General features: G+C 34.5%; 3 protein-coding genes across 3 annotated transcripts; all 3 read right to left on the reverse strand.

Annotated features, from left to right (window-relative positions):
• Positions 1 to 275: 275 nt before the first annotated feature.
• LOC131011519 (uncharacterized) lies at positions 276 to 1,127 on the reverse strand. Its single transcript, XM_057939303.1, has one exon. It carries the CDS (start codon positions 1,125 to 1,127, stop codon positions 276 to 278), a length of 852 nt encoding a protein of 283 aa, XP_057795286.1.
• A 2,620-nt stretch (positions 1,128 to 3,747) lies between these two features.
• LOC131005020 (uncharacterized) lies at positions 3,748 to 5,102 on the reverse strand. The gene has a single exon (XM_057931807.1). The coding sequence runs from the start codon at positions 4,848 to 4,850 to the stop codon at positions 3,927 to 3,929; it is 924 nt and encodes a 307-aa protein (XP_057787790.1). The 5' UTR covers positions 4,851 to 5,102; the 3' UTR covers positions 3,748 to 3,926.
• A 1,733-nt stretch (positions 5,103 to 6,835) lies between these two features.
• On the reverse strand, positions 6,836 to 9,884 carry LOC131005021 (protein FLX-like 4). The gene is made up of 4 exons (XM_057931808.1): positions 9,746 to 9,884; positions 8,230 to 8,761; positions 7,490 to 7,629; positions 6,836 to 7,406 (listed from the first exon to the last, which is right to left on the reverse strand). Exons 2-4 carry the CDS (start codon positions 8,751 to 8,753, stop codon positions 7,075 to 7,077), a joined length of 996 nt encoding a protein of 331 aa, XP_057787791.1. The 5' UTR covers positions 8,754 to 8,761; positions 9,746 to 9,884; the 3' UTR covers positions 6,836 to 7,074.
• Positions 9,885 to 12,455: the final 2,571 nt, after the last annotated feature.

Here is a 12,455-nt window from a genome sequence, read left to right on the forward strand (position 1 = left end):
CTACAAAACGTTTTTATAAATTTGTGTTTTGACTGTATCATTGTTTTGCAGGCTAGCCATACACATTTCGTTTATAAATTAAATTCCTCAAGAACTTTGATAAAGTATCCATACAAATTCAATCATAACTATACTATAATGTGACAAAAGTTCAAAATATCTTTGGACAGACATACTATAAATTTGGTTGAATCATGCAACCTCAATAAAATACTAACACCAAATCCAATCCGAGAAATTTAAATAATTACAATAAAATACAAATTATTTCAATTTCAAGATACATCACTACTCAGCCTCAATTCCATTGCACGGAAATACAACACGGTGTATGCCACAAATGTGAAAATCCTCATATAACATGAAAAGCTCACCAACAAAACCCCATAAATCATGCGATGTTTTCCAACATTGATAATCAAATTGGAGCCAAAATATACCGCGAAACAAATCAGATTCACAAGAATGTTGATAAAAAATGCATGTATCTTGTGGGCGTTGATGATTTCAGCAGATTTCCCAAGTGCAGCAATCCCACCAGCGCTGTCGTCTTCCTCAACCACCGACACCACTAAACTCAGAATCCAAACACTTGAGAGATAGAGATAGAAAATGTAGGCAGCCGCAGAGAATAAGACAGCATCTTTGAGGTTAGAGAGGTCGGAAAAAACGGGCAGAGGGGTGGCCACGTACAAGGCAGAGTAAACGTAGCCTAGGGCGAAAACCGTGGTGTAAAATGCTGTAAGAAATGGCCTCCTCCAACATCTCAGAATCTTGAATGATAATTTTTGGTCGGCTGAAACTGCGATGGCTGCCATCATAGAGAAAAAGGAGATGATGAAATAAGAAAGAAAGAAACCGAAAAAGAGTGTTAGTAAGTAGGGGACGTTTTCTGCGATTCCTGGGCGTTTGGTGATGAAATCTGTGGTGATGGAGCTTGCGACGGGGAACAAGGATTCCTTGAGGAGCATGTCGCACGCCAAGGAAATCGGATTCGGGTCGAACAAGGAGACCAAGATTGAAGAGGAAATAAAGGGAAGAGCCATCAACTTTGCATTTTTGAGTTTAATTTTTACGGAGGCTTTCAGAATATCTGCCAACCCAATAAGGGTTTGATACAAATCCATGGCTTGCCTTCATTCATGCATCCACTCTGTATATACTAATTTGCTAGGCTGGGGTCAATGCTTTCATTGACTTTGACTTCTTTCTTTCTTTTTAATTTTTTGAAATCTTCTATATGTTGTCTTGGACCTGGTAATATATGTGTAATTTTTAATATTGATAAAATTGAATTAGTTTAACTGTTTGAATAATGAAAATTAAGCAAACCCGACGGTTTATTTACGGTATTTCCAGGCTAGGGGTGGGACGGTACGGTATACCTTATTAAATTGACCATACCTTATATCTTACCTTTACCTCCGGTATGGAGAAAATTCATACATTTACCTTACCTTTACCTACGGTATACCTTAGTTCGGTATACCTTAAGTACGGTATGGAGAATATACAAAACCTTTACCGTACCTTTATTTCGGTATACCTTACCGAATTTCGGTATACCGTACTTTCACGGTATACCGCACTTTAACGGTATGCCAAAATAATCGGTATTACCGAAATCGAAAAAATTTGGTAAAAAATTGATAACTTATTTATTTAAAACATGTTTAGATAATGAATAATATTTAACGAATATAATAATGACATAATAATTAAAATATATCACAAATAAACAAAAAGTAATACATTTATTATTAATGATATCCATGTAAATTAACACCCATCAGGTGTAATTTTTATTATATTTTATATATAGAGAAAGAAAATCTTAAACTATAGAGAATATAATATATTTAGTTCATCAAAAAAAATAGAAGACATACTGAATGAAATCAAAGACTCCAAGACAGAACATATACTTAAAACTAAAATCACTATTAATCAATCATTTCGTGCCCAAGTATTCAATACTTTCATATAATTAGTCTCATATTTAAATTATATAACTTACATACTATATTATATTTTATTCACTTTTATATCATTTGATGATATTTATATTCGCATACTTGTATGCATTCATGTAATATATAGTAAATAATATAGATGTTATAAGTTACATAATTTATCTGTTAGATGTAATATTATTTATAATATAATACTAATATTATAACTATGCTATTATATATGTAACTATTATAAGTTAGATGTATAATCTATTGTAAAACAATAATTTTAGTTATATATTATAACTATACTATAATATCAAAATAAATAATTTTATTTTATTGTATGACTTATACTACTATATTTTATTTGTTTTTGTATCATTTGATGATATTTATAAATTCATGTACAATTGTATATATTCACATAATATAGATATATACATCATTTTATAAAATTTATAAATATTTTTAAAAATATAAACATAAAAATATATATTATATATTTTAAACCTATAGATTTTGATACGATATATACCGCGATTTTCGGTATACCAATATATACGGACAACTGCGGTATATCAGAATAAGGTATTGTACCTTATTACCAGTATATACCGAATATTATTGTACCTTATTACCGGTATATACTGAATATTAAAATATACCAGAATAAGATATGATACTGCATCACCGGTATATACAGTAATATTCGGTATACCAGTAATACGATATCATACCGTGTTCCGGTATATTCCTTTAATATGGTATTTATTGATTTTTCCGGTATATACCGCGGTATCGGTATACACCGGTATACCTCGGTATCTGGAAAATCCATACCTTTACCTTACCGTAAATCTTCGGTACGGTATCATACCTTACCAAATAAATCGGTATACCTTAAATTCGGTATTTTACGATATTTTACGGTACGGTATGGCCGATATACCGGGTTTTCGGTATATCTTTCCAGCCCTATTCCAGGCTTACAAAGTCCTTAAGCGCCTTCAAGTATTGACTGGGCAATTGCCAGCAATTTTTGTTTTTTCAAGTTTTTGAATGAGACATGTATTCAAGATTTCCATTTATCTTTACTCGATAGGCTTACAGTTTCTACTTTCGATTAATTAGTGATAAATTTACTTCTTTTTTTTCTGTATATCTAACCCCTGCACTAATATTGATGAGCTACCACTCATATTTATTGTAATATCTATTTATGAAACTATTCGCTCCATCTAGAAGTAAAGGAACCTATATTTCAACACGGCTAAAAGTTATATAACCTAAAGGTGTAAATAAAATTAATACTAACAAGGCATCAACACCACTATTTTCAATAATAAATTAAATAAAAACTAAATTTATTATTCGCGTTTCCGTAACAAGCGACGATGGCTAATATAATTAATTTAAATTCAATTAATAATTAACGAGGAAGGTTTAAACATGTATTTAACTATATGTATATTTATGTTACATTTCGCGAACTATGCAAAAAAAAAAAATAATAATAATAATAATAATGTCCAAATTAAAATTAATACTATTTTCTATGTATTTTGCATTGGAATGCCTTGAAAGTTTTGTATCACGTTATCAGTGCGCCACATAGAATGTGTGGTTTATATTTAAATCTATATACTATTGGAAAAAGAAGATCTAAATGATCTGCTTCCTATATAACTTAATTTGTTATCCGAATAAGTATATATTTCAATAATATAATTTAATGCCAAAGCAATGAATATTACTTCATTTTAATTGTAAAAAGGATTATATAGAAACATCATATCATCATATTTTGGTTCAATGTTTTATCTCTCAATGGTTGGGCCAAATACAATGATAAATTAAATTCAAAATTATTATAACTACAACATCATCCCCACATATAGTCGAGAATGAAACAAAAAAAAATCCAATTACAAAAATAGATTAATTACATACTCAACAAAAGTAAAGGAGAGATCATCTCTGTATGCCCGAGTATAGTTGGACAAGTGGAGTAATGGATAGTTTAGCATACTCAACATCCAATTCAACCTCCTCTCCAACCCCTAATTCCTTGCCACCAAAATACAAAACCGTGTAAGCCACAAACGTCAAAATCCTAATCAAACAACAAATGTTCACCAACCAAATCTCACCACCCCCACTCCCCAACACCGCAATCAAACCTACCAATACAACAAAATTCATCCAAACATTCAACAAAAAAGCATCCCATCTCCGCCCCTTCATCATCATCGCAGCTTTCCCAATAGCAGCAATCCCACCATCTTCCTCCGCCACCGAAACTACCAAGCTCATAATCCAAACGCCGCACACGTACAGATACAAGCCGCAGGCGGCGATGCCGTAGACAACGGCGGCCGCTCGGGAAGACACGTTCGAGGAAACGAGGGAAGAAGTGAGCAGCGGAATCGCCATGTACAATGCCAAGGCCTCGTATCCCACGACGGAAACCGTCGTGTAAAACGCAGTTACAAACGGCCTAGTCCACGATTTGACGATGCTCGTAGACAGCTCTTTTAACGATAAACGGTTACCGTTACAAGAATGCGTTGACACGGTAACGGTGGCCGTTATGGAGAGAAATGTGATGAGGAAGTAGAGGGGCACGAAACCGGGTGGGAGGTTGGAGGTGACGCCTGTGGCGTCGCTGATGATTTTGGAGATGACGGAGCTGAAGATTGGGATCACGGATTCCTTCACGAGCAGGTCGTGGAGCACGAGCGCGGTCGACGAGGCCGAGAAGATGAAGAAGAAGATTGAAGAAGAGATCATGGAGAGTGTGGCTACTAAGGCCATCAACCTCCAGTTTTGGCCACATAGTTTTATGGAATCTTTCAGAATTATGATGAAATTAAAGAACTGAAAGCATTCCATCATGGCGGTTTCAGTTGGTTGTAATAGGTTTTGTGCATCGACTATGTGTGTATATTTAGAGGGATGATGTTTTCTGGATTCCTTAGTTTTTTGAACTTGTCGACTGTTTGACTTGGTCGAGTTTGAAAAGATGTATACTTCGTAAATAAACCCAAATAAATTTCCCTTCTTGTTTAATTATCTACTTTTTTTACTTGAAAGGGAGTTTTCCTTGAATAAAATATTGGCTACGTAGCCTCCAATAAGACTTTGACCAAAACTCCCTAAAAACACAACAACAAGAAGAAGCCTTGATCAATTGAAATGCTGCAAGTAAGTTTAATTGAGGAAAATCCGAATCAATGTTTGACAGAGTTGTTAAGATTGTGTTTCGATACAATAATTTAGAAAGTCACATTAAAAACTAAAGTTTACACGATTACGAAATTAGAACATTCACATCAGTGGTGATTTTATCACCGATTTGAGTCAATTTGCGCAATGAGCCACCCAATACACGCGGGGGGACTTGAGTCACAGCTCATCTGAATGAGCTCATCCGCTCTTTTAGGTGAGCACGTGTCTACACACGTCTAATATAAAAAAAAAAAATCTTAAATTTTGAATTCTCAACGACATTCTTGTTGATTTTAGAATTTTTTTTGTTTTGTTTTCTTCTTTTTCTTTTACAACGGCTCTTCAGCCTTTAAATTTTTTTATTTTTTCTTTTCTTTTTCTCAACAAGCATTATTGCCCCTCTTTTTTTCCTTCTCCTATAAATATCTATTTCTACCTCAAATCAAATTCATTCTTCCACACTACTCTTTCTATCTCCTTTTTCTCTCAATTCCAATGGATCTCAATGACTCCAATACCTCTGATTATTTTTCTCCTAATTGGACCGTGATCTTTTCGGTTCATACTAACATCCTGACCTTTCGACGATTAATTTGGACGACAAGACTAAAGGCACGGGCGAAGGTGAAGGCGCGATGGGCCACAACCACGACAATGGAGGAAGGCTCGAGCGTTCAAGGCGAAGGTGCCGGCGGAGCTACAAGGCAACAAGAAGCGCCACTCTTACACTTTCGATGAGACCGATCTCATCGCTCGTGTGTGGGTTGAGGAGGTCAACGATTCCATCCGTGGTGTAGATTAAAAAAGTGAACATATTGGGGCGAGTCGTAGAAAAAGTAAACGCCATGTTGAGTGCGTGGGTTGAAGCCAACCCCAAGTGGCCATCCGGGCACTCCGGCGTCGTGATTTGGGAAAGGGCCCAAATGTTATACACATTGCGTAGCAAGGGCGTTTCATTCACGTGGTGGAACGCGTAGAGGATTTTCCGGGCAAACCAGAAGTTCAATTCGTTGTACCTCAAAGGAGACGTGCATTCCTCCAAGAGAACAAAGACAGTCGGGCGAAGAAATTTTGTCTTCCCGACCAATAGGTATTACACATCTTATATGTACTAGCAAAGAGTGTATGTGATGCATTACGATTTAGAACTTCACATTAATCAATTATTAAAATTAAATAATTAATGTAAAATTTTCACAATGATAATTAAATGGAGTAATACTTTCTCCGTCCGTCAAAAGTTTGTCACTTTAGCTTGACAAGGATTTTAATAGAATAATTGATGATTTTATCTAGTGTAGAACATGTTTTATCATTGTATAAAATGAGCTATTAAAATGGAATAAGGGATGATTTTTTTTAAAATAAGGGGTATTATACTACTCCCTCCGTACGTCCACAAAAAAATATTGTATGATATTTTTGCTATTTTTAGTGTTCATAAAAAATATAATACTTTCTTTTTAAAACATAACTTCATTTTTTTTTATCTTTTATCTTTACAAGTACTCTTTTATTTACAAAAAAAAAAAATTATCTTTAATCCAACCTCAAGCAATTATTTCACGGAGGTGGGAGCAGTATAATCTAGTATACATCAGTGTGATAATGCAAAATATAAGGGAATGGGCATTGGACATGACAGCAGAACAGAGACAGAATGGATACGAGTTTCATATTTCCATTTGTGTGGCATTTCTTTACCCAATAGAATAATGTTGCACAATATCTACAGAAGGCCCTTAAATAAAAACCCTAAAATACCTATGAATCAACTACAAACAGCAACAAGCATATGATTTTCTCAGACGACAGAAGATACATTTGATCCAATTTGATTGATCAGAAACGTCATGCATCAAAATGCCATTTCTTCAAGATCTAATGACATCTATGTCTGAGCACTAGACGTATCACAAACCTCTTCACAAACAGCATTACTTACAGGAGCACTGATCGGCTGAGCGTCAACTGCTAGTGATGAAGTATAAACCCCTCCCCAAGCACCATTAACGCCAGCAGCGCTGCCAACGAGGCCACTGATTACTTGGGGGCCGACTGGAAATCCACCACTGGCATATGGATTCATCATCTCCACTGCAGCTCCATTAACTATATGAGGATGAGCTATGCCGAAACTGCCTGTGTAACCACCATTACCATGGTGCGGAAGTGGATATGTATTATCCAATTTCATATATGAACTGCTATATGAGACCGCACCTACAAGGATATACGTGTGCAGTTAGAACCAGTGGTACAGTAAGGAAGATGGGTGTGATCTCAAATTGAAGAGAAACGAGTACCACTAGCCCTCATCTCAGCACTTAACACCTCAGCACGTAACCTCTCCACTTCTTCAGCTATCCCAATCAGGTCTTTCTCCAGAATCTTCATTTCTTCCACTTTCTCCACGCTTGAGCATTTTTCATACTCAAAAGTCTTGCTATATGTTCCACATACAATGATATAAAGAATAAGAAATCATAAATAAATAAATATGAGAACTAGATGTGTCACAAAAGAAAACAGGAATCTAAGTAACTAAGTTCAAGGCAATCAACTGGTTAACAGGCTGTGGGCTGTGAGCCAATATTCAATTACTACTATTTAAAGTTTCAGATATCTAGCGACTCTCAATCTGCTTTATGCGACACATAAGAAAAGATACAAAGAAGTCATTGCACAAACTATACAAGATTAATTGCCATGATCAACAACATTCTTTCCTATAATAAAAATCCAATTTTATCAATCATCTTCAAAAATATAAAAAAGTAGACTAAGCAACCTCTAAGTGATCAGTTAATTTTACATGCAGCTAGAGATATATTTTATTTTGTGCAGGAAAGGGTTCCTGCAATGGTAAAACAACCTACTTGCCACCATTTTAAAGAATAAAAGAGATCCAGAATCCAGGTTGATAATGGAAAAAACATCATAGAAGAATATAGTCTTCAGAATGTAAGATAAAAATGGAGGTCCATGGAGATGATTATGGGGTCATAGAAGAAAATAATAAACATGAAAGGACAGCTTCGCTCACCGTAATCTTTGATATTCTTGCTTCAAGCTATCAAGTTCCGAACGCATTTCCGTATTTTTATTAATAGTTTCGCGTGTGATGTCCAATTCCTTCGTAGCCTGCTTAAGTTTAACAGACAACTCTAGCTTAGCTGTCATCAAGCTCTGAGCTTCAGCATGGGCTGCTTGAAGTTCTTTCTTTATACTGTCCCCAACTCCAGTATCAGCATCCGTTTTGGCAATCTTGTCCAACAAGATGCTAATTTGAATATCACCTTCATTCTGAATACTTCTCATATGTTCTCTTATTTTGTCTGCTTCTCCTTTTGCATTAGCAAGGTCTTGCCTCAAGGCCATGTAACTAGCAGCCAGCTTACGATTGTCCATAGTAAGTTGTTCTATTTCTACTGTCTGGGAGGCCAATTTGCGCTCTAGTAGTTCAGGAGGAAATGGTTCTGTGTGATGGTGTATTGAAGGTAACGGATCACGACGCATCATCCTCGCGTGCTCATCATATGCTGGTGGTATGTTTCTTCTTGAATCCATAACTAAGACTATTTCCAATCACAAGGACTCAGATTAGAACATTTTCGTGTTAGTTCTTTGGATAGTAAAAAAAAAGGGGGGAACACACAATCTAAATGATACAGAGAGAACATTGTCGAAAGGTACAGCCAACAGGTAGCCTCACTTAGAGGAGATAAATCATCTACACTACTAGAATGATGCTCTAATGCTCTAATTTTTTTTTTCCCCTCTTTAGCATGATTGTACTATATGTTTGTAAGAATATCTGTAGCATTTCTTTCCTAGAAAATCAATTAGAATAGAATTTATATCAAAGTTTCGACAAGGTAATTTCACCAGCCTTCGTTGCTGGTTCCTTTCTGTGAGGGGAGAAGCATATACAGAGAAAGTACTTCCATTTGGTCATAGTAACTTATAAGAATAAAAAATGCAGTATGCTAGAATTGCAAGTTAGAGAACAAATGACTATGGAAAGCAAGAGCGAAATTCTTGAAAATAAAGGAGTGGTCTCAGTAGTCAATTGAGAAAATCAAAGATCTGAGATTTGTGGAAAATATATTAGTCTTGTTATAAAGAACTCTCAGGTAAGTCTCCATCCTACTTCAGATAATATGCCTCAGAAAATTGCCCTGCTACTACTTCATAGTTGATAATGTTGTGAAAATCGCTGGAGGCGGACGCCTTGAGGCGCGCCTCAAGGCAAGGCGACGCTGAAGCGCACCAATATGTGCGCCTCTGTAAGATTTTTGTGTACACGCTCCTCGTCGGCGAAAGGTGGCCGCCTAAACGCGCGGAGGGCTGAGGCGATGCGAGGCGGCGCTGAGGCTATGCGAGAATGTAGGAATCGGGAGATGCAGACAATTAAATAAACATGATTTCGGCAACAATTTCAGAGGTGATTTCAGCAATTTTATGCATAAACATCGATTTCAGTAATCACACCAACAAAATTCATTCAATATCTTCACCATAAAAAAGAAATGTAAGGTGAAATCATCTTCCATAAATACCTTTTCTTGAATATGCTGTTGTGTCCCCCAAACTCTGGAATTGAAGATGCAGACGAGGGAGAAGGGGAATTAGGGTTCAAGAGGAATGATGATGGGTGTTTTAACTATAAAAAAAAAACTCTCAAGAAAACTACAACAAATAATAATAATAATAATAATAATAATAATAATAATAATAATAATAATAATAATAATAATAATAATAATAATAATAATAATAATAAATCATCGGTGTTTTATCTCTATTTTATCTTCATTTTTCAATTTTTTAATAAATAATGCAATATAACTAATGATAAAATGTTCAATATAAAGATCATGATAAAAAATTTAATTTGATATATTATGTAAAAAAATAATTTAAAATTAAAAATTATACAAAATATAAGTTTTATCCAAAATTATTTTACCTTTCTTACCTCTTATTCTTTTTTTCACTTCTTATTTTCTTATTCTAAAAGGTCGATTTTTTTTATATTCTTTATTTTTAATTTTTTTTTATAGTTTGTAATTTTGATTTATTATATGAATTAAAAAATTCTTTAATAATAACAAAAGAATATTTTACACCATTTAATATTTATATTCCAACTGGATGTGTACGTAGTAAATAATGGAGTAATATAAATATTGACGGTATAAATGGTAGCTAAATTTTTACAACTAATAAAAGAGTTGTTGCCTATAAATTCACAAACTTTTATAATTTTTTTATCCCCGACATTTAAAATTGTCAAATTTATCCTCAAATTGGAAATCCATTCTTAATGTTTCTACTGTTATAATTATCCTCAAATTAAAGTTAAGCTGGACATCTGAATTGCAAACATGGTGCGACCATTAGACGAGTGAAACGATACTAGCCTTATATAATAGCGCCATCTTAGCAATTTCGATGTCCAGCTCAACTTTAATTTGGAGATAATTATACCCCTTGGGAACATTGAGAATGAATTTTAAATTGATGGATTAACTTTTTATCTTTAAAAAAATATCGCGGGAAAAACTAGAAGATAACAGAAGTTCGTGAATTTACAGACAATTAACCTTTAATAATAATATATCATGATGTTTACATCTTTTATTATAGGTAGACGTAATGTAACATGCCTCAAGTTTTATTATTTTTTAAACAAAATAGAGACCACAAAACTATTACTAATAAATATTTTTTTCTTCTTCAATTTTTTCGTTCATCGATATATTATACTCCATCCGTCCACGAAAGAACTTCCTATCTTTCTGGTATTTTATGAAACCAACACCTAAAACTACAAAGTGGAATCATAAACTATACCTAGTGCGATTGACTGAAGAAGACGAAGTGAATGATCGGAAACCTTGCACTAGAGAGAAAATAGCTGTTATATTCAAAAGTGTAAGATAGCGTAATTGTAATACATGAGTTGAGGTCTATTTATAGATTACAATTGAGGGTAAAAAGGTAAAATCAATGCCCACGCATGCTCCTTGCGTGGTCGAAGGGTAGAACAGTAATTTTGCCTTTACGCGGGAAGTCTCCTGCGTTTCTGACGATCCCACTGATGGAGGTGATCTCTCTGGCGTGGATGACTTCTCTGACGATGATGATCTCTCTGTCGAAGATGACTTCTCTGACGAACGTGATTCCTCTGGCGATGATGACTTCTCTGGCGAAGGATGATTTCTCTGTCGAAGATGACTTCTCTGACGAACGTGATTCCTCTGGCGATGATGACTTCTCTGGCGAAGGATGATTTCTCGGGCGAATGTAACTCCTCTGGCAAGAACCATTCCTCTAGCGAATGAGTTGTCTTTGGTGGATGAAATCCCTCTGGTGAGAATGATTCTTCTGACCAGTATGACTCCTCTGATGAGGATGATTCCTCTGATTTGTATCCTTTCTCTACTCTGTACATATCACTCCTCATCACTTTCTTTTTTGGGACGTCCACAAAAGAACTTTCTACCTATTTTTGGACTATATCCCACCACTTATAATCCTCTCACTTTTCACTTTTCACAATTCTCAATATTAATTATAACACATTTTCACTACTCCCAATACACTCAACAATATTTTTTCTTAAAACCCGTGCAACTCCCTCTTAGGAAGTTCTTTTATGGACGGAGGGGGTATAAAGGAAAGATGACAAATTACAGATAAACGAAAGAATAAAAGTATGTAACATTGTAGCTTTAAAAAGTTGGCAATTTTTATAATGTAATCGAAATAATATTCAATATAATTATATACACAAAAACTAAGATTGATGAAACACCACATTGTCCTTGATTTTTGCCATGCCCGGAGAGAAGCTAACCGGGCGGCACATTGTTTGGCGAACTTTGCCGCTTCTTCTTCTGGTGTAATGATCTGGAAGTCAAGCTTTCCTGCTTGGTTTACAGATATTGCTTCTCGTGATTTAATATAGTCTCTCGTTCTACCTCAAAAAAAAAAAAAAAAAAAAAAACATGATGCTAGAAAGCAATATATATTTTTTATAATTCTCCAAATTATTTTATGCAGTACTGTATTTTAGTGAAATTAAATTCATAATAAAAAATTACATTATATAATTTCATAAGTTTATACAATAATGAATTCACGTCGAATTTCAACGGAATACTTGCTAATTTATTGATTATAAAACTGATTATACTATAGTATGGTAGCATTAATTTAACAAAAGAAATTGTAAACACCGAAATCAAATATGCATTAAATTGA

This window comes from Salvia miltiorrhiza, chromosome 1, assembly GCF_028751815.1.
Source record: "Salvia miltiorrhiza cultivar Shanhuang (shh) chromosome 1, IMPLAD_Smil_shh, whole genome shotgun sequence".
Taxonomy (NCBI): domain Eukaryota; kingdom Viridiplantae; phylum Streptophyta; class Magnoliopsida; order Lamiales; family Lamiaceae; genus Salvia; species Salvia miltiorrhiza.

Excerpts from the sequence above, each read along its gene's own strand:
- LOC131011519 (XM_057939303.1), bottom strand. The coding sequence starts at position 1,127 with ATGGATTTGTATCAAACCCTTATTGGGTTGGCAGATATTCTGAAAGCC.
- LOC131005020 (XM_057931807.1), bottom strand. The coding sequence starts at position 4,850 with ATGATGGAATGCTTTCAGTTCTTTAATTTCATCATAATTCTGAAAGAT.
- LOC131005021 (XM_057931808.1), bottom strand. The coding sequence starts at position 8,753 with ATGGATTCAAGAAGAAACATACCACCAGCATATGATGAGCACGCGAGG. Across the intron at positions 7,630-8,229 it reads CAAGAATATCAAAGATTACG|CAAGACTTTTGAGTATGAAA; the intron begins GTGAGCGAAGCT and ends TGGAACATATAG. Across the intron at positions 7,407-7,489 it reads TGCTGAGATGAGGGCTAGTG|GTGCGGTCTCATATAGCAGT; the intron begins GTACTCGTTTCT and ends ATATCCTTGTAG.